The 18,338-nt window shown below is 52.5% G+C and overlaps 2 protein-coding genes across 9 annotated transcripts in view; both read right to left on the bottom strand.

Moving 5' to 3' along the window:
* kidins220a (kinase D-interacting substrate 220a) overlaps positions 1-18,338 on the bottom strand; it is a 37,799-nt gene that overhangs the window by 18,545 nt on the left and 916 nt on the right. For 4 of the 8 annotated variants that reach the window (XM_030116842.1, XM_030116836.1, XM_030116843.1 and 1 more), the window contains 23 exons: positions 17,843-17,920; positions 15,310-15,467; positions 14,600-14,698; positions 13,998-14,096; positions 12,909-13,007; positions 12,708-12,806; positions 12,523-12,621; positions 12,248-12,445; positions 12,037-12,135; positions 11,701-11,799; positions 11,522-11,620; positions 11,240-11,417; positions 10,996-11,160; positions 10,740-10,919; positions 10,376-10,541; positions 10,143-10,294; positions 9,632-9,732; positions 9,245-9,430; positions 7,572-7,712; positions 6,013-6,247; positions 5,842-5,933; positions 3,589-3,733; positions 3,346-3,508 (listed from right to left, as the gene is read on the bottom strand). In XM_030116842.1, coding sequence (XP_029972702.1) covers positions 3,346-3,508; positions 3,589-3,733; positions 5,842-5,933; positions 6,013-6,247; positions 7,572-7,712; positions 9,245-9,430; positions 9,632-9,732; positions 10,143-10,294; positions 10,376-10,541; positions 10,740-10,919; positions 10,996-11,160; positions 11,240-11,417; positions 11,522-11,620; positions 11,701-11,799; positions 12,037-12,135; positions 12,248-12,445; positions 12,523-12,621; positions 12,708-12,806; positions 12,909-13,007; positions 13,998-14,096; positions 14,600-14,698; positions 15,310-15,467; positions 17,843-17,879 — 3,089 coding nt within the window. In that variant the 5' untranslated portion in view covers positions 17,880-17,920. Of the gene's footprint in view, positions 1-3,345; positions 3,509-3,588; positions 3,734-5,841; positions 5,934-6,012; positions 6,248-7,571; positions 7,713-9,244; positions 9,431-9,631; positions 9,733-10,142; positions 10,295-10,375; positions 10,542-10,739; positions 10,920-10,995; positions 11,161-11,239; positions 11,418-11,521; positions 11,621-11,700; positions 11,800-12,036; positions 12,136-12,247; positions 12,446-12,522; positions 12,622-12,707; positions 12,807-12,908; positions 13,008-13,997; positions 14,097-14,599; positions 14,699-15,309; positions 15,468-17,267; positions 17,285-17,842; positions 17,921-18,338 lie in introns of those variants that run through there. The other 4 variants (XM_030116838.1, XM_030116839.1, XM_030116841.1 and 1 more) reach the window with 3 other exon arrangements.
* Positions 17,124-18,338, bottom strand: part of mboat2a (membrane bound O-acyltransferase domain containing 2a) — a 30,854-nt gene continuing 29,639 nt past the window's right edge. The window contains exon 14 of the transcript XR_003933556.1: positions 17,124-17,153. The gene's annotated coding sequence lies outside the window, so the exon portion shown is untranslated. The remainder of the gene's footprint in view (positions 17,154-18,338) is intronic.

Below are 18,338 nucleotides of genomic sequence, written 5' to 3' on the forward strand. Positions count from 1 at the left end.
GAGAGAGGAGGAGGAGGAGGAGGAGGAGGAGGAGGAGGAGGAGAGACCAGGAAGCCATCGTCACAAGGCTGCAGGCTCCAAATTCAATTTGCTGCTGATCAAGAAAACAGCGCTCCCAAGATGGATTTCACTTGGTTAATTGGACGGCTACAAATAAGAGAGCGGGTCCAGAGCACTTCTCGTTTTGTTTTCTCTGCAGTTCCTGTGCCTGCGTGCGTGTGTGCGTGTGTGTGTGTGTGTGTGTGTGCGCGTGTGTGTGTCCTGCACACAGTGTCATCTTTGTTGCGGATTCCTCTGGCTCTGCTGTCTGGCATGAGTCCGGCCGGCCCCGGGTCTTAGCAGTGATGATAAAAATCAGCGGGGTTATTAACCGATTACACATTCTCCATCAGATTAGGCCGGCCTTGCTCTCGCGGTGGGAATTAGCTGGCCGCTCCTCTCTTCACGCCATGTCCTACAATGACTCCTCGCAGCCCTTCACGGACGCCTGCTTCTGCCAAGCAAGTGGCTAAAACCGTCTTTTTTTTTTTCCCGGCAGCCTGCGACACGGCGGACGGTGGTCCCTATTTATCCTCCTCCTTTCTGAGTCCAGGTGAACACAGCAGAGAGGATCCTGAGGCGCTGACCCTCCGCCCACCCAGTCTCACTTCCAGGGTCCAGTCCCGGTCAGGGAACCAGGACTCCGTCCAAACAGTCTCATTCATTCATCCAGCTTCACTGAGAACCCGCTGCTTTACCGTGTGAACACAAACCACTGAATGATCGAAAACACAGAAAACCACAACAAACGGCAAAAACATCAGAACAGCCAACAACGGCCGAAATTAGCTTGAATAAGAAAAACTGCAGACATGCTGAAAATAAATCAAACTGCAACAAATAAAAACATTAGGAAGGGTTTAAAAAAAATGGCTGAATGATAAGAAAGGAATGAAAGAAAAAAGAATTCTAAACTAAAACTGATTAAGGGCTAAAAATGTAAAAACAAATCTAAAAAATGGCCGAACTAATCGAAAAGGGCTGAAATGTAATCAAACGTCCAGCGTTGTAAATTGTGTCTGATTTAATCTGATTACTTCCGTCTCACGATACAATGCCTTTCTTTCAAAAAAGGACATTTCTGCCGCCGCTTGCAGTAATTTACTGAGCATTAACTGGGATTAGGAGATGATCTGCTGGAAAACACTCTGGCATTCATGCTACTATAACAAACACTAGAAAAATAACTCCGTCACAGATCTTTCTTATACTATTTTACGTCCCATTTAGTATCATTAGTTTGGAGAGAATGTAAAAAAAACAAGCACCGGTTAGTGGACACGGCCAGTGAAATGACAGAGGAGCTCATGCTGAGATTAAAATCTGTGTTACTGTTGTTTTGTTTATTTAAAGTCACTGATAAAGATGGGAACCAAAAATATATTTAGTTCCAGGCACAGATGGATTGTGGTCTCCTGTAGTTTAATATGTGAGATAAAGGAAGTGGTGGAGGAGGGTGGAGGGGGGGTGGAGGAGGGGGGAGGGGGGGTGGAGGAGGGGGGGCTGCCTTGTGACTGAGATGCAGGGCGACAGTTGACCTATAAGGGGCTGACTCACCCCCACGTTCACTTCACCACTAATATATTCACTTAGTAGAGCTGGGGGGGGGGGGGGGCTGCAGCGCTGCTGGGGAGGGACGGCTGCACACATGAAGAAGACAGGGATTAACAAAGAGATAAAAACAAATAAAGACGCAGCGGCGGGCATCTTCAGGTCCCGGAGAGCCGGGCTTCACTAACGAGTGATGCTCCATCTTTATACGGTTTAATACGAGGGAGGAGGAGGAGGAGGAGGAGGAGGAGGAGGAGGAGGAGGAGGAGGTGTCAGGACAGAGCAGAATTATTCACCGATTACAGTGTTCAAAGGAGAAACAGAGTAAAATCCACCAGCATCCATCACCCATCGAGGAAATGTTGCCGTCTCCGACTCCAGCTCTCACTCTGATTTACACAGAACGCTGCCGTGGCTGGTCGTCATGTGAATCACTGAATCACACTCTAACCGTTTACCAAGACAGAAACCTGTCGTCTATCTAATATTCTCTCTTTACAGCCTTAAAAAACACCACGAAGGAGTTAAATTTGGAGATCGGGCTGAAAGGTGAAGCAGAGTGAGACGCGAGCGTCTGAAAGAAGAAGAAGAAGAAGAAGAAGAAGAAGGAGCGAGCGGCCCTGACAGGAAGGACATGAGAAGAAAGAGGAAGAGTGGAGCAGAAAAAGACGCACAGATGCCTGAGTCTTATCAGCGGGAGATGTGTGCAGCAGATAAGGCCTCCGGGCCGGCCTCGTGCCTCCGTCAGCCCGATGGAGGCTGATGGAGGCTTCCTGTCATCATCATTTAGGCTGCTGCTGCTGCTGCGTCGTCCACGGCGGCGCTGAGGACGCAGATAAGGGCCCAGACTGAGCGCTGCGCACAAACAAGACGGCGGCCATATTGAATCTAATGGGGACCTTTAATGCTGTCCAGCAGGACAGCGGTACAGCGATGTTATATCACAGAACGCTGGCGTGGCGTCCGCCTCCGCTCCGCTCCGCTCCGGAGGAAAGAGGCAGAGGAAATATTAACATCCTCTAAAAGGCAAACAGGAAGGAGCCGGTGTAATGAAGCAGAAGCTGGGGGATGGAGCGCAGCCCCCTGACGGTAACGGCGTGTGACACTTCCCCGCCGCGGGAGTCCCGGGCGCTAGTGTATTGTGACAGAGTGCAACCTTTAAAGGCCAGCGGACGACGCGCCGCGCCGCAGCGCCCGGCCCGGCCAGGCGGCCCGCCGCTGCCGTCTGCGGCGAGCAGGCCTAAAAGCATGTGTGACCTCGCTCTCACACACACACACACTCACACACACACACGCTCTCCCTTGGCCGCGGCCACTCGTGAGGAGAAGCGTCTCTCTGTGAGCGTCTCCGTGCTCCAGAATCCCCGGCAATAATTCAGTCATCACACTCCTCGTACACCATAATCAATTAGAAAATCTGTCTGTCATTTGCCAATTAGTGTGCAGCTCACAGCCAAAGGCTCTGCGCCTGCCGAGGGAGGGAAACTCAGTCCTCTACTGCCCCCTGCTGGCTCACATCCCTCCGACAGGCACGCTCTCTCAACAATAAAGGCTTTTTTATTTTTTCTATGTTTTATTGCTTCCATTTGTGAAATGTTGTTCTGGCTCGCTGATCTCTTCAGGGAAGATTTAATGGCCGACCAACAGAAGCGGGGCCGTTCCACTGAAACTCTCTGGCCTTGTTGTCGTCAGGACAATTCAGATGATGGTCATGTGAGACGGGGGGGGGCCCGGCAGACCCAGACCGTGACGCACCTCTCGTAGATGGTCTTCAGAGGCAGCTGGTCCGACACGCCGTCCGCCTCCTCCAGGAACAGGATGATCCAGGACGTGCGGTACGGCCACTGCTCCGTCAGGTTGATCCAGGACGCCAGCCGGTCCCAGTTGAACAGGATCTGATGGGCCCGGAGCAGGCGGCCTGTCGGGAGAGAGGAGGAGCGCCGTAACCGCGGCCGTTCTCCGCGAACGCGCCGCGGCCCGCCGCGCTCGCCGCCGTACCGGTGATGGACACGATGTTGAGCAGCCTCCTCATGGTCTGAGGGCTGATGTCGCAGAACCAGTCCTCCGTCACCAGCAGCTTGGTCAGGTCGAAGGACATCTGTCTGGTGATGGTCCTCTGCATCTGACGCCGTCGGTACGTGTCCTTCACACACACACACACACACACACACACACATCGTCACAAAACACTTTGACAGGCAAAATAAACACTTTTCCACTCTTTATGTCAGAGAAGACAAACCAGCTACACTGTAAAAAAATATCCAGTCGTTTCAGGTATGATAAATGATTAAACTGTCTCAAAACAAACACCAGACGAGTCCTCGTCCCTCAGCATCGCCAGCGTTTCCTCATCTCAGGCCGGACGGCGTCTGAAACCTGCACCGTCACGTCTGCATGCCTGCTTATCTGTCTGCTTCTGTAAAACCTGATAACGGCGCACTAACGTGGCGAAAATGATATTTATATGATATGACGGCATCGTCTCACTGGATTTCATCACAATGAACTGAATCACTCAAACACTGAAGACATATTTAGGCTTCTTTTCACTATGAAGCAGGAAAGCGTTGCTCGGCAGTGTTTCAGGGATGTTTTGTAGGAACTCATTTTGTCCCGTTCAGAGGAGAAACCTGTGATTTCAGCCGGTTACAGTTTGTGCTGCTGATTCTCCAGGAGTCCAGTTTTCATGAACGTTTCAGTCTTTTCTTCCAGGCAGCTTTAGGAGGAGAAGCTGAGAGTGTTTTACTCTGAAAAGACGTCAAACTGAAGCTTTAATAACGTGAGGAGTAAACGGGGTGAGAGAGGATAAGGACTCCGATGGATCATTTTGTGCAAAACTAATCTAAAGCTGGATTTACAGCCTTTTCTTCACATCTAAAGGTTTTCAGTCCTGCACATGAATTCAACGGCTTCCATAAATAACCCTGTGGAGGGAATAAAGAGGGAGCGTGAGTTCTTCCTTCAGTGGAGGGGAAAAACTTCTCCAGCGCTGAATGTGTGTGTGAGTGCGGAGAAGATCTCAAAGAGGCAGTGTCCGCAGCTTAAAAGACGAGGCGCACAGGCGGACCATTGACACAGATCTACCGGAGAACATCTGTGATGCTATCGGACAGCTGCCGTGGTCATGAGCCAAGCCGGGCTTTTGGTCCACTTTGAAGTGGTAACGCCGGTCTCATGACCTCTTTCTCCGAGAGATGAAACATATGGCCGCCACTCAGCGAGAACTGTAAAGGTCTCTCTCTCACACACACACACACACACACACCCCTGTGTGTGGCAGCTGACTTTAAAAACACCCTCACTTTGACTGAACTTTCAGCGTTTCGAAAACGCCGACTTCCTGCTGAAGTTTCACATTGTGGAGGAGCTCGGCTAATTTTATGTGACATTGAGAAGCTACATGGAAAAAAAAGAACACTGAGAGCCACTAGCCCCCCCCCCCCCCCGCCCGCCCTGGTTTAATCTCCACTTGTAGGAGGAGAGCCCTCCTGCCAGGAGCTCCCGGCCAGCGGAGGGCACGTGAAGACGCCGCCCCGTAATGAAGAGGGCCGGCAGCAGTAATGGAGGCAGCCGAGGAGGCCGGGGCAAAAACAAATGTCAAACAAACAAACAGGACGGGGAGGCGGGCGGCGGCGGCGGGGAGGGCAGGAGGCGGCGGAGTCACTTCGCCTCCTGCCAGCAGCGCCGGTGCCAGTGTTTTGTCACGGGGACCCACTGCTGCTCGGCCTCGTCATTAGGCTGCGGCGCCGCGGCGGGGAGGATAAACGGCCATTACATCCATTACAGCGGGAGGCTCAGCCGCACAGCCAGCGCCGCCCCGGTCCCGTCTCTGTCCTCTGGCCCCGGCCCCCGGCCTCCTGACAGGACGGACTCTAACCCTGCACTCCAGGACGCACGCTGCTAAATCCTGAATTCATGGCTGCTGTACTGTGAGGAAGAGCAGACAACAGGAAAAGGGCCGAGGTGCCTGCTGGGAGCGAGGATGACTGATGAAGAGCGTGATTCACCCAGCACTGAGCCGAACACACACCAGCGGCTCCGTCCTCCGCCTCGTTCGCTGTGTTTTTAACGTCACTCTCATAAGAACTGAAAATCTTCACTTCTCTTTTGGTTTTGGAGGAATTAGATAAAGTTACTGTGTCAGAAAAAGTCCTGTGATCTTTGTATTTTAATTATGCATTTTACACACGCACACACAGGCACACACACACGCACACACGCCGTCTGAGCGGAGGAGCGGAGCGTTACCCTGCGGTTCAAGGTGCCCTTGTTGCCCATCTTGCCCGGGTCCGGGCCCAGGCTGGTCTGAGACAGCTTCCGGTCCATGTCGTCCAGCCAACCTGCACAGAGCAGCAGACGGGCGCTCAGACGCTCCGCCCGGCGCCGACGGCGTTCCGGCGCGGCGGCGGGCGGCGTTACCGTCGGCGGGCAGCTCGCCGTTGGTGGGCGTGGCCATGCACAGCTTCTTGGCCGTGCTGAGGCCGCGGCTGTTGAGGAAGACGGGCAGGTGCACGATGTTCCTCATGTAGTCGTGGCCGTTGATGTTGGAGTCGCGCAGCACGCTGTTCAGGTTCTGGTTGATGGCTTTGATGATGATGTGGGGGTCGCTGGCGAAGATGGAGATGAAGGGGCCCTTGGAGAAGAGGACCCTCACCTGCAGAGACACACCCGGCTCGCATGGTCAGGGATCTTCCAGTACGGGCTGATGGATAGCAGCAGTGAGGCGGCGGCGGCGGGCCGAGCACGCGGAGCGGGGGATTTCCACCGCTGACTGGACTCATTGTCCCGCAGTCACAGGACATCCATTTGAGCTGCACACACACTCCTGGTTAGTTAAGCTGAGGCCAGCGGCCCGGGGCTCGAACCGCAGCCCCACCGAGCCCCGAGCCGTCCGCATGCTCGCTCACCGGGCCCGCGGCTCCGGCGGCCCCGGCACGCCCACCGGAGGGGAAAAGATTTAATTCAGTAATTGATAAATGTGTAAGCTGCACAAAATGAATTCCAAAGTGCTACTTGAACCGCTGTCAGAGGAGGAAGGTCTGAGAGCGGCTGGGCGGCGGCGGCGGCGAGGGGGAGATTGCATTAGCACGCAGGAGGATGCCATGCTCTGTGAGATTACTTCACCAAATAATGACATTTGGCTGAAGGAAATCACATTACAGCAGCTGGGAGGAGCGCAGGCAGCTGGAACACCGAGGTGGCTGCACCGACACACACACACTACACACTACACACTACACACTACACACTACACACAGCACTGTAGCAACCAGCAATGTAATCACTAACAATAGCTGCACAACTTCAGCTAATTTAAATGAAATATAAAAGTAATAGAAAGTCATATAATGCCATAAATCAAAGTGTTATCTATCCTCAATAAATATGAAAAACATTATATCAATACCACAAACTTTTAATAAGCTCACTGTACAGGAATGACAGAAAAGCTAAAATAAATAATTGAAATACAAAACATTTTGCATCGTCATGAGTCTTAAACATTATTGGCTGTTAAAGCATCTAAAAATTCCACTGTTAGCTGGAGTTTGGAGAATTTCAGAGCAAATATTGGTGCTACCTAACAACATTACATTATTACTTTACATTATTATTCTTAATTTGTAAATTAATTATTTTTTATTTTAAATGCCAGGTTCTCTGAAATGATAATATCACTTTAGTCACCTCTAAAACTAATAAAAGCACTATTTTTGAGACATCAATTAAAATCATGTTATAGATCAATACGGAGAAATTTACACTTGTTTTAAAATTTAAAGCTAAAAAAAAATTCTATAAAAATAAATGTGATGTTTTTCCCACATTATTTATTGGAGCGTGGGTCATGGCACTGATCAAATCATTTACAGTATTCGATATTGTTCAGTGTTTTATAGTGAGGAGGAACTCTCGAGTCAAATGAAGTGAGTTAAAGCTGAAGAGTGTGTAGAGTCGGCTTTCTCAGTCACACACACCGTGTCCAGCATCTGCAGCACTTTGTCCTGCTCGCAGGCGTCCAGCCCGTCGATGATCACGGCCATGCGGGTCTGGTTCTGAGTGAAGCCGTCGATCGTTTTGGCCATTTTGGACATCAGCTCCACCTCATGCTTCAGAACCTGGAGGGAGGAAAATAAAGTTCTGCTGTTTGTATGAGATATGAAATCAACCTGGTTAAGAAGAAACAGTTCAGGACAACGAAGGTCTGTAGAGCCGCTATAGAGGAGATGTAGAGTCACTATAGAGGAGCTGTAGAGTCGCTATAGAGGAGCTGTAGAGTCACTGTAGAGGAGCTGTAGAGTCACTATAGAGGAGCTGTAGAGTCACTATAGAGGAGCTGTAGAGTCACTATAGAGCAGCTGTAGAGTCACTATAGAGCAGCTGTAGAGCCACTATAGAGGAGCTGTAGAGTCACTATAGAGCAGCTGTAGAGTCACTGTAGAGGAGCTGTAGAGTCACTATAGAGGAGCTGTAGAGCCACTATAGAGGAGCTGTAGAGTCACTATAGAGCAGCTGTAGAGTCACTGTAGAGGAGCTGTAGAGTCACTATAGAGGAGCTGTAGAGTCACTATAGAGCAGCTGTAGAGTCACTATAGAGGAGCTGTAGAGTCACTATAGAGATGTAGAGTCACTATAGAGGAGCTGTAGAGTCACTATAGAGCAGCTGTAGAGTCACTATAGAGGAGCTGTAGAGTCACTATAGAGATGTAGAGTCACTGTAGAGGAGCTGTAGAGTCACTATAGAGATGTAGAGTCACTGTAGAGGAGCTGTAGAGTCACTATAGAGCAGCTGTAGAGTCACTATAGAGCAGCTGTAGAGTCACTATAGAGGAGCTGTAGAGTCACTATAGAGATGTAGAGTCACTATAGAGGAGCTGTAGAGTCACTATAGAGCAGCTGTAGAGTCACTATAGAGGAGCTGTAGAGCCACTATAGAGGAGATGTAGAGTCACTATAGAGGAGCTGTAGAGTCACTATAGAGGAGCTGTAGAGTCACTATAGAGATGTAGAGTCACTATAGAGGAGCTGTAGAGTCACTATAGAGCAGCTGTAGAGTCACTATAGAGGAGCTGTAGAGTCACTATAGAGCAGCTGTAGAGTCACTATAGAGGAGCTGTAGAGTCACTATAGAGCAGCTGTAGAGTCACTATAGAGGAGATGTAGAGTCACTATAGAGCAGCTGTAGAGCCGCTATAGAGCAGCTGTAGAGTCACTATAGAGCAGCTGTAGAGTCACTATAGAGCAGCTGTGGAGTCACTATAGAGGAGCTGTAGAGCCACTATAGAGCAGCTGTAGAGTCACTATAGAGGAGCTGTAGAGCCACAATAAAGGGGGTTTAGAGTCTCATGCGGCTGCACAGCTCCAGGTTACAGACTGGCCTTTGTAGACTAGACTTTAGACTTCGTGCTCCTGATGGAAAGTTTGTACGGATCATAACTAATCTAATCAACAGTATTTTAGCACAGATTCATTCACTTTGTTTTCTTTGTTCTAATTTAATTTTCCAATTTATGTGATTCAGTTTTCAGTTTCAGTCAGTTTACACTGACTTCTTATCATAAGTGATTGCATTGTAAAAATAAAACTCCAGAAGCAGATCGGACGTCCCGTCGGCATCACATGACCCCGTGCCGAGGAGTCTGTACTGCACCTTCATGAAGCCTTCGCTCTTCAGCCGGTGCAGGTTGTTGGCGGCGCTGTGCAGCCGTTTCCTCTGCGAGTTGAGCACGGAGTCCGCCACCTGCCACCAGGTGCGGCAGTTGAGCAGCAGGGCCAGGCCCACCACGCTGGCCATGGCGATCAGCACCGCGTTCACCGTCAGGTTCTCAGGGTCCACCTGGGGGCGCCAGCAGGGAAACTGGTCACCACGCAGCTCAATCACACAACGCAGTTTATGGAATAAAAATGGTTTCAAGCCTTTACTTTGAAAGTCTTTATGTATGGTTTTCCCAATAAGGAAAACATGTGAGGACGATCACATGTGAGAGGAAGAGGAAAATATCATAAAACCTGCAGAAGCCTTTCTTCTTGAACTCACCTTGAAGACGGCCAGCAGGGCCAAACCGGTGATCAGGCAGCTCAGAGCCAGAGCAAACAGCACAAAGGAGGGAACGCAGCAGGTTTTCTTCCACTTCTGACCTGTGGAGGAGGACACTTCGCATTAAATCTACGCTTCAGCACCAAGAGTTCAGTTTCCGTATCATTAATGACTCTGTGCTGAGGAACGTGCCAGAAAACAACCTGCTGAACTCCTACTTCTCACATGAAAGCATCTCTTTATCTACTGGATAATTCTACTGAAACTCTACGGAGCAGTTTGGTTTGAGGTTTTATGGATTCATTTCCAGGTAAATGAAAGCAGACTGCAGCAGCAGCAGCAGCAGGGTGAGTGCAGGGATGTGTGTGGGACAGATGTGAGGAAGACTTGAGCCCTGCAGGATCACAGCGGGCCGCCGCCTCCTTCAGAGCATCGTTTACCGCAGAGCAGTAAACCTCGCTCTCCTCTGCTGTCGCAGGGAGGTGTGGGGAGAGCGTTCTCGGGGTTTCACCTTGGACCTCGTCGTTCTTGAACACCCTGAACAGCCGGGTGGCCATGAAGCCGAACTCGCGCTCGCAGGCGTCCGACAGCGTGGCGATCATCTCGGCCATGGACGTCTCCCCCCCGACGCTGGACAGGCGGTTGTAGTCGGTGAACAGGAACCTGTACGGAGGAGAGCTGGGGTTAAAGCTGGCGGGGGGCGGGGCGGGGCGCGGGGCGGGGCGCGGCGGGGCGGAGCCTCACCGGACCGGCAGGGCGCGGGTGGTCTGCTCCGGCAGCTCTCGCGGGTTGACGAACATCAGCTTGAGCAGCAGCTCCAGGTAGCCCACGTGGCGAGCCAGCCGGGTGCTGATGAGCCAGGCCCAGCGCCAGCTCTCCTTCTCCCGGCGGCTGCCGAAGTACACCAGCACTGCAGAGGCACAGCGGCACAGCCAGGTCTCAGTCACACAGCAGGGAGCTCAGCTCATTACTGCAGCTTTACTGCCCTCTAGTGGATCAAACTAACTCTTCTAAGAGAAACATGAACTCTCTTTTTTTTTCCTCTCATTTCAGCTTGAAGCTGATGCAGAGCTCGACATCCGCGGTCTTCTGCACGCCGTCTCCTCACCGAAGAAGATGTAGAGCAGAGCGAGGAGGCTGAGCGAGACGGCGATGGTCAGCTTGGGGTCGACGGAGAAGCCGAGGACGATGGCCACGGAGCCGCAGAGCAGCAGGGTGAGGAAGACCACCAGCCAGGAGAACTGGAAGAGGGGCTCGATCTGCTGCCCCGCGAACGTCTTCATCTCGTCTGAGGGACGAGAAAGACACCGCCGTCAGGTTCTCAGTGGACCTTCTCTGTGTGACGGCGCAGGTTTCAGACTCACCCTCCAGTTTCTTGAGCAGGAAGGACTTGCCGCTGCCCCACTGGGCGTACAGGCCCACGCAGATGGGGGGCTGCATGGTGGGCTCGCTCAGGATGTCGGCCAGAGCGCTGCTGTAGAGGTCGTAGCCCAGCATGTCTCCGTCCGACTCGGAGGGGGACAGGTGCTCTGAGAGAGACGAGGGACAGACGATTCACACCCAGCGCCTCAGACGCCGGACGCCGAGCAGGAAGTACAGGAGTCTCACTGGCGCCGAAGATCTGGGTCAGGATGCTCTTCTGGTGGGTGCAGTCGATGTTGTACGGCGTCTCGCCGGCCTTGTTGGGCCGGTACAGCAGGCGGCCATCTTTGGGGTTCCTCAGCAGGAGCTCGGCCAGCTTGCGGCTTCGTCCCCGGATGGCGATGTGCAGCGGCGTGTCGCCTTTCTGAGAGCAGAGACACACACACACACACAGCTGACTACCTGCCACTCTCCCACCGCCCACACGCTGTCAGAACACAGCAGAACCGTCGCAGTCCCATAGTGCACCTTGTCCACAGCCGACACTTTGGCTCCTTTATCCAGCAGCAGCTCCACGATCTCCATGTTCCTCATCTTAGTGGCTTTGATCAGCGGAGTTTCTCCCTCCTGAGACACAAACCGCACGCTTTTCACTCCATGAAACCCACTTCCTGTGTGCGTGTGTGTGTGTGTGTGTGTGTGTGTACCTTGGTGCAGCTCTCGGTGTCGGGGTTGCACTGCAGGATGTCTCTCACCATGGTGGCGTTTCCTTTCTCCACTGCCCAGTAGAGGGCAGTCTTTCCATCCTGATGTTGGAAAAACAAAACAGGGGGTCAAAGGTCACATGCAGTTCAGGTTTGGTCTGGATCAGTAAAATGAAGCTAGAGAGACTCTCAAACTCCACAACTCTGCTAAATTGAGTGAATAAAGTTACAGGAAGTACAGATATTCTCACAGAATCTAAAGAACTTGGCATGGAGACAGTTTTCACATCGTGACTCCAGGCTGTTTCTATGCGACAGAGAGGAGAGAGCGCCTCCTACCTGCCCTCTGACGTCGATGTCGGCGTATTTGTTGAGCAGAGCTCGGACGATCTCCACATGTCCTCCTCTCACCGCGCCGATCAGCACCGTCTCGCCGCTCTGCAGGACGGAGACGGACAAACACCAACTGATGCACCGCACGTGTCCGCGGCGTGGGAGGGCAAAGCCTGATGGGAGTTTGTCCGTCTTTCGGTACAGCAGCGTGTCTCACCCTGTCCGGGTTGTTGACGTAGGTCCCGGCGTCCAGCAGGTCCTGGACGATCTCGGTGTGGCCCTCCTTGGCGGCGATGGCCAGCGCCGTGTTGCCGTCCTTGTCGGTCATGTTGACGTTGGGGTTCCTCTTCAGCAGCTCCTTCACCACCTCGGTGTAGCCGCCCTTCACCGCCACGATGAGCGCCGTCATGGAGTTCTGTGGAGACCGCTCGGTGATCGCTCTGCCGTCTCGACGCGCCCGCGTCTCGGACGCCGTCGCGGCGGCTGCCTTACCGCGCCCTCCTGATCCACGTCGGCGCCGTTGGACAGCAGGTGCATGACGCTGTCGTAGTGGCCCTTCCTGGAGGCCCAGATCAGAGGAGTGGTGCCGTACTGCCCGGAGAAACAGAGGAGAGCGGCCATGTTTAATCCTGGGGCTGCGGCGTGGCGCCGGAGAACGCCTGGCGGCGCGGCGTTACCTTGTCCGAGCAGTTGACCTTGGCGCCGTGCTGCAGCAGGAGGTCCACGATGTCGGCGTGGCCTCGACCCGCCGCCCAGATGATGGGGTAGACGCTGTACTGCGGGGCGGAAGACATGATGGGTGAAGGGTGGAGCAGCAGGCGGGGGTGGGGGGTGGGGGGGTGGGGGGTGGGGGTGGGGGGGGGGTCTCTCCCTCTAACCTGTCCAGTGATGTTGGGGTTGGCGCCTCTTTCCAGGAGCAGCTGGGCCACATCTGTACGGCCTTTATACGCCGCCCACATGACGGCGGTCCATCCTCCCTGGAGGGGGGAGACGTGTTAGACAGGCCTGGACAGAGCAGGTCCTGAGGAGGACGGCGTGACGTCCACAGATGACGTGAGGCGGTTTGCTCTAATCCGGCGGTGACGGCCGTCTGGAGCCACGCCCCGCCCGGCAGCGAGTCGCCGCAGCTCCCGGATCGCCGCCGGAAAATCACAGAGGTGGACGACCGGCTCCGACCGCCGCGGCGCCCTGTCTCTGGCTGCGTCTCAGTGGGACCGGCTCCATCACGGCGCCCGGCGTGGAGAAATGCTGCCGCTGCCGGCCTGCCGTCACACGCCTGGACCGGATCTCCAGCAGGGCCCCGGTAAATGGGATTACCGCCGCAGGGGAGCCGTCGCACGCACGCTAATTTCATTTTCCCGCCATTTCCCACATGATGGATCGTCCCGCTCGGCCGGCCGGCGGAAGAACCGCATCGGATTAAAACCGGAGCCGGGTGGAACGAAGGACCGCAGATACCGATCAAAAATAAAAACCTCTGCTGAACATCCAGAGACTCGGGCTCTACTTCAATTTCGTTCACATTTTTAGGAGATAAATTACAAAAATCAAAAATACATTGTCTTAAAAAAACAATTATTTAGTTATTCCAAGATCAGATTCAGTGTGTGTGTCTTTAAATTACGAGTGTGTGAATAAGTGACGACTCTGAGCTTCCTTCAGCTCTCAGACTGAAGTGAATCAGACTCAGACAGGACGGTTCGACTCTCCAGACGGACCAGGAAGTGGAGCCGAACATCGGAACTTTTAAAGAACATGTAATGAAACTATTTACTCACAACTCGAGTCTGAATCAGTTTCTGTTTCCAGACGTCTGAATTAAAAATAGAGAAAACAGAGGAAGCGAGTGGCGGAGCGGCGGTAGACCTGGAGGACGCTCGCTCACTCGCTCGCTCGGGTCCTCTGTCTGAACACACACTCTGAATGGAGGTAAAGGTTTGATTGGAACAAGAAGCCGCCGGCCTCACCATGTCTCGGTGCTCCAGGTTGGCATTGTTCTCCAGCAGCTCCTTGACCACCTCGATGTGTCCTTCCTTAGCGGCCGAGATCAGCGCCGTCCAGCAGTCCTGCACACACACACACACGTTAGAGCCTCCGTCACGCTCCTCGTCCCGTCCGCGGCCTGACCGGAGCGCCGCTGCACCTACCAGGTGATCGTACCAGGTGCTCATGGGAACACGGTTCGATGCCGCGGAGTGGGGACAGAAAGTGAGGAGAGCGGCGGCGGCGCTCCGGCTTTAGTTCCTCCTCTGCTGTGAATGAGTGTGTGTAATGGCAGGGTGCAGGTACGTGACACGGTAATGAGAGGTGTGTGTGTGTGTGTGTGTGTGTGTGTGTGTGTGTGTGTGTGTGTGTGTGGGGCTGCGGAGGCGCAGGGTGTTGGCCGGTCGCTGGATCCCGTCATTTGGTGGAAACGGCGCCGGCAGACGTGTGTGTGAGGCTGTGATTACGGCTCAGCGTGAGCCGGTAATGGTCCAGGACCGAACCCGGGAGGTGAGCTCAGCGGGGCGGAGCCACCACCGCTCCCTGAGCGCGTGTGTGTGTGCGTGTGTGTGTGTGAGCGGCTCACCACGTCGTCCAGGTTGACGTTGGCCCCTCTCCTGATCAGCTCCTGTACGATCTCCAGGTTGCCCTGCTCTGCCGCCACCATGAGGGGCGTCTGGCCGTTCTGGAGGAAACAGAAAACGCTTCAACACAACACTTCACCACAGCGGCTTCCTACACAACTCCAACGAAAAACACACACGTCCACAGTCTCATTCTCTCTGAAGTCTCCTGGGATCTTATCACAGTTGTATTCCTCAGAGGAGGAACCCAAACAGGCCGTTTTGTTCTCGACTGAGCTGAACGATAAGTCTCAGTGTCTCAGAAAACCCAGGGATCAGGAGAGGGAGGGGTTGTATCATCTCTGAGTGAAGCCGGAGCGTCACACGACGACGGTCAGGCTGGAGGTAAAGAATGAAGCCGGCTCGGCGGGACCTGCCAGGACTCGTCCGTCCACCAGGTGGAGACAAACCTGAGGGCTGAGCACACACTTTACACTGACGTGAAAGGAGGAAACATGGCTGTTTGGTCCAGATGTCCGGCTGTTCTGAGGACGCTTCAGGTCAATACTCATCAATATTTCATGGAAAAATCTTTTTTCCCAGGGAGCTGTGTTCAGGCTGGTTTGGGGCTCGTGGCTGCTGAACTTTAAGAATATATCAGGACAGCAGTATTGTTGGAGCTGTTGAGAGACCCGACCCGACCCGACCCCCCAACCCCCCCCCCCAGTCTTACGTCGCTCCTGCTGTCCACGTCCTTGAACTTGTCCAGGTGAGCCTTGATGGCCGCCAGGTTCTCCTCCTCCACGTAGCCGAACAGACTCTGGACGGCCAGGGAGGTCATCTTCAGGGAGGTGGTGGTGTCCATGGCCGACGGCTCGCCGCTGTGCACCCCTGAAACACACACACACACACACACACAGAGGCTGAGACACCAAGCAACAGAGCTACACAGACACACACACGGTGGAGGAGGGTGTGGTCCAGGCGACCGACCCCGCCCACGATCAGCCAGCAAGCAGTGAAGACGGAGATGAAGGGACACACACACACACACACACACACACACACACACACTCTGTGTCTTTTAACGTGGACGTGGTGCTCGTTAAGGGCCGCAGCTCCGGGTGGGCCCGGCGGGCCTGCTCATGTGGAAGCAGGAGCCGGGCTCTCCGCTCGCTCTAATGAGCCGGAGACTCGGGAAGGTCAGAGGAGACGGACGAAACGCTCCAAACTCTGACTCTCCCGTCCAACAATGAGGAGGACGATGAGCGCGCCGAGCCGCGAGCTCTGATTGGAACGGAGCCGATCGAGGTCGACCGCCGCTCAGATTAATGCCAGAACCAGACCAGACCAGATCCAGAACCAGACCGGAACCAGAACCAGAACCAGACCTTCTGGTCCAGACCTTCTAAAGCCTGTTTTTATGATTTCAGCGTCTCTCACAGCTTTTTTTTGTTTTTTTTTTACCTTTTCAACTGTTTTCATTGTTTCAGCTTTCATAAGCATTCTTAGACATTTTAGCAATTTTACTAGATTTAAGCAATTACAGGTTGTTTTTTTTTTTGCTGTTTACAGCAATTTCAGGTGTTTCAACAGTCTGAAGTGACTTCAGGTGACTTGAAGCAGTATTAAATTAAAGGGTTCAGCTTCAAGCAATTCTAGCAGTTTGTCTTTGTTAGACTTGGTGGTTCAAGCTTTCATTTTAAACCATTTGGCTTTTTTTTAAATCCTTTTTAGCTTTCTACCTCTTTCAGTGACTTTTAGTGGTTTTGTTACCAATTCTCTCTTTTAAAGTAAAAATGAACGTTACTGTGTATCAGTAACAGAGTTCATGTGGAACAGAAACAGCAACGTAAATGAAGACTGTGAGATATTTCAAATTAAAAGCATGTGTCCAGCACAACATGAATGATGCTTTCTGCTCATGTCAACAACCATTAGCGTTCATACTGTAGTCTCTGGAGGAGAGTGTGTGAGAGGAGAAAAGCGTTGTGTGCTGAGCCGATCGATGGAAAGCTCATTAATGATTCATTAAGCGGGACTCGTCCATCACGCCCAGCCTCACTTCCTGCCTCAGAAACACACTATTAATCAGCTGCTCCCATCTCCTGCAGGAGCGGCCCGGCGACGCTCTCCACATCACAAACACCAAAACACACCGATCGATGTCGATATCTCACTCCGTAAACATGGCAGCAGACACAGCGACACGCCTTCCTCCACCCTGAGCCCACATCCTGCATCTCCGCCTCCTCCGACGTCCACCGCTATCAAAGTTCACAAAGCTCATTAAACTCCCCACACACACTTCCACCCCACAAACTCAAGGTGGGCGGGGCTAAGTGAGAGTGGTCAGATCTGATAAGTGCAGGAAGATAATTAATGACGGCAGAGAGTTGAAGCGGTGAGGAAGAGGAGCGAGAGGCGCCGCTCAGCCTTCATCCTCGCCGCTCCAGAGACGTCAAGTCAGGGAAAATCCTTTGTTTACAGTGAGATGGGCGCCTGTTGACACACCCTCCGCCGCACAATGGCAGCCAATCAGTACACACACACACACACACACACACACACACACACCTCCAGCCCAGCAGACACAAAAGAAGTGCTCAATCACTCAGGATCAATCAACAAACAGGAAACCCGCCTCGTGTACGCTCTGATAAACAGGAAGCTTGTGAATAAAGCGCTTACCTTGGCGTGCAGTCACACTGTTCAGCTCAGGTTCTCTGCTCACACACTCACACACACACAGCCCTTCTACACACACTGCCCGGCTCTGCTCAGCATCCCCCTTTTTACTATCAGCTGAATATTAGATGAGGGGGCCGGCCCACGCCCAGCTCCTCCAACACAATAGAGGCGCACACTTACACACACACACACGCACACACACTCGCTACACACAGCGGCTTGGCAGCAACACGCCGGGATAAAAGGATGATGGAGGCAATTAAGACGTGGGGGCAAATGCGTATGGCGGGGTTTTATGAGCGAGGCCATAAAGCGACAGTTGGCCGACGCTAAGCAGAGCCGTTAGTGACGGTTCTGACTGTAATCACAGCGTTCAGCCGGGAGAACCGTGGATTCAGACCGTCTGCTGAAACACAGCGCTGTGTGGCGAATCTGTGACTCTGAACCGACCCGGTGAAGCAGGCTCCACCCACCAGCCCCACCCACACCCACTTCTCCTGTATTGTTATCATTTTTAGCAGTTTTCACTATTTGATCCTTTTTTTGATCCATGTCAGCTGCTGTTGCTGTTTTACCTCTTTTACCTCTGGGTTTATTTGCGCGACGGAACATCTTTCTGAAACAATCTTCTGTCACAGCTGAAGCTCATAAATCTGGAAGTAAAAGAGAAAGCTGGAAAAATGCTAAAAGCAGTAGGAGTAATAGAGATCAGTGAAACTATAAATGCCTAAAAAGGCACAAAATGCTTTAAAAAAAAGTTGAACGAGTCAAAAAGATAAATCAGGTAAAATTGCCGAAAAGCAGCTTTGGAAGGTGAAATTCCCAAAAATAGATTTAATAGTGAAAACAAGAAGAAAATCCAAAGAAGGTCAAAAAGAAAAAAAATTGCTATGATTGTAAGAATTTGCCACAAAAACAGAAAAAAATGTCCAAAACAGCTGAAATTTGGTAAACAGCTCAAACGAACAAAACAGCAAAAAAGACAAAAAGAAAAGTTTCTGTTCAGAACAGTAGTTAAAAGTCTTGATGGTTTGTGTCTGTATGGGACGTGATGTTTTGTGTATTTGCTCT

This window comes from Salarias fasciatus, chromosome 19 (assembly GCF_902148845.1).
Source record: "Salarias fasciatus chromosome 19, fSalaFa1.1, whole genome shotgun sequence".
Lineage (NCBI taxonomy): Eukaryota > Metazoa > Chordata > Actinopteri > Blenniiformes > Blenniidae > Salarias > Salarias fasciatus.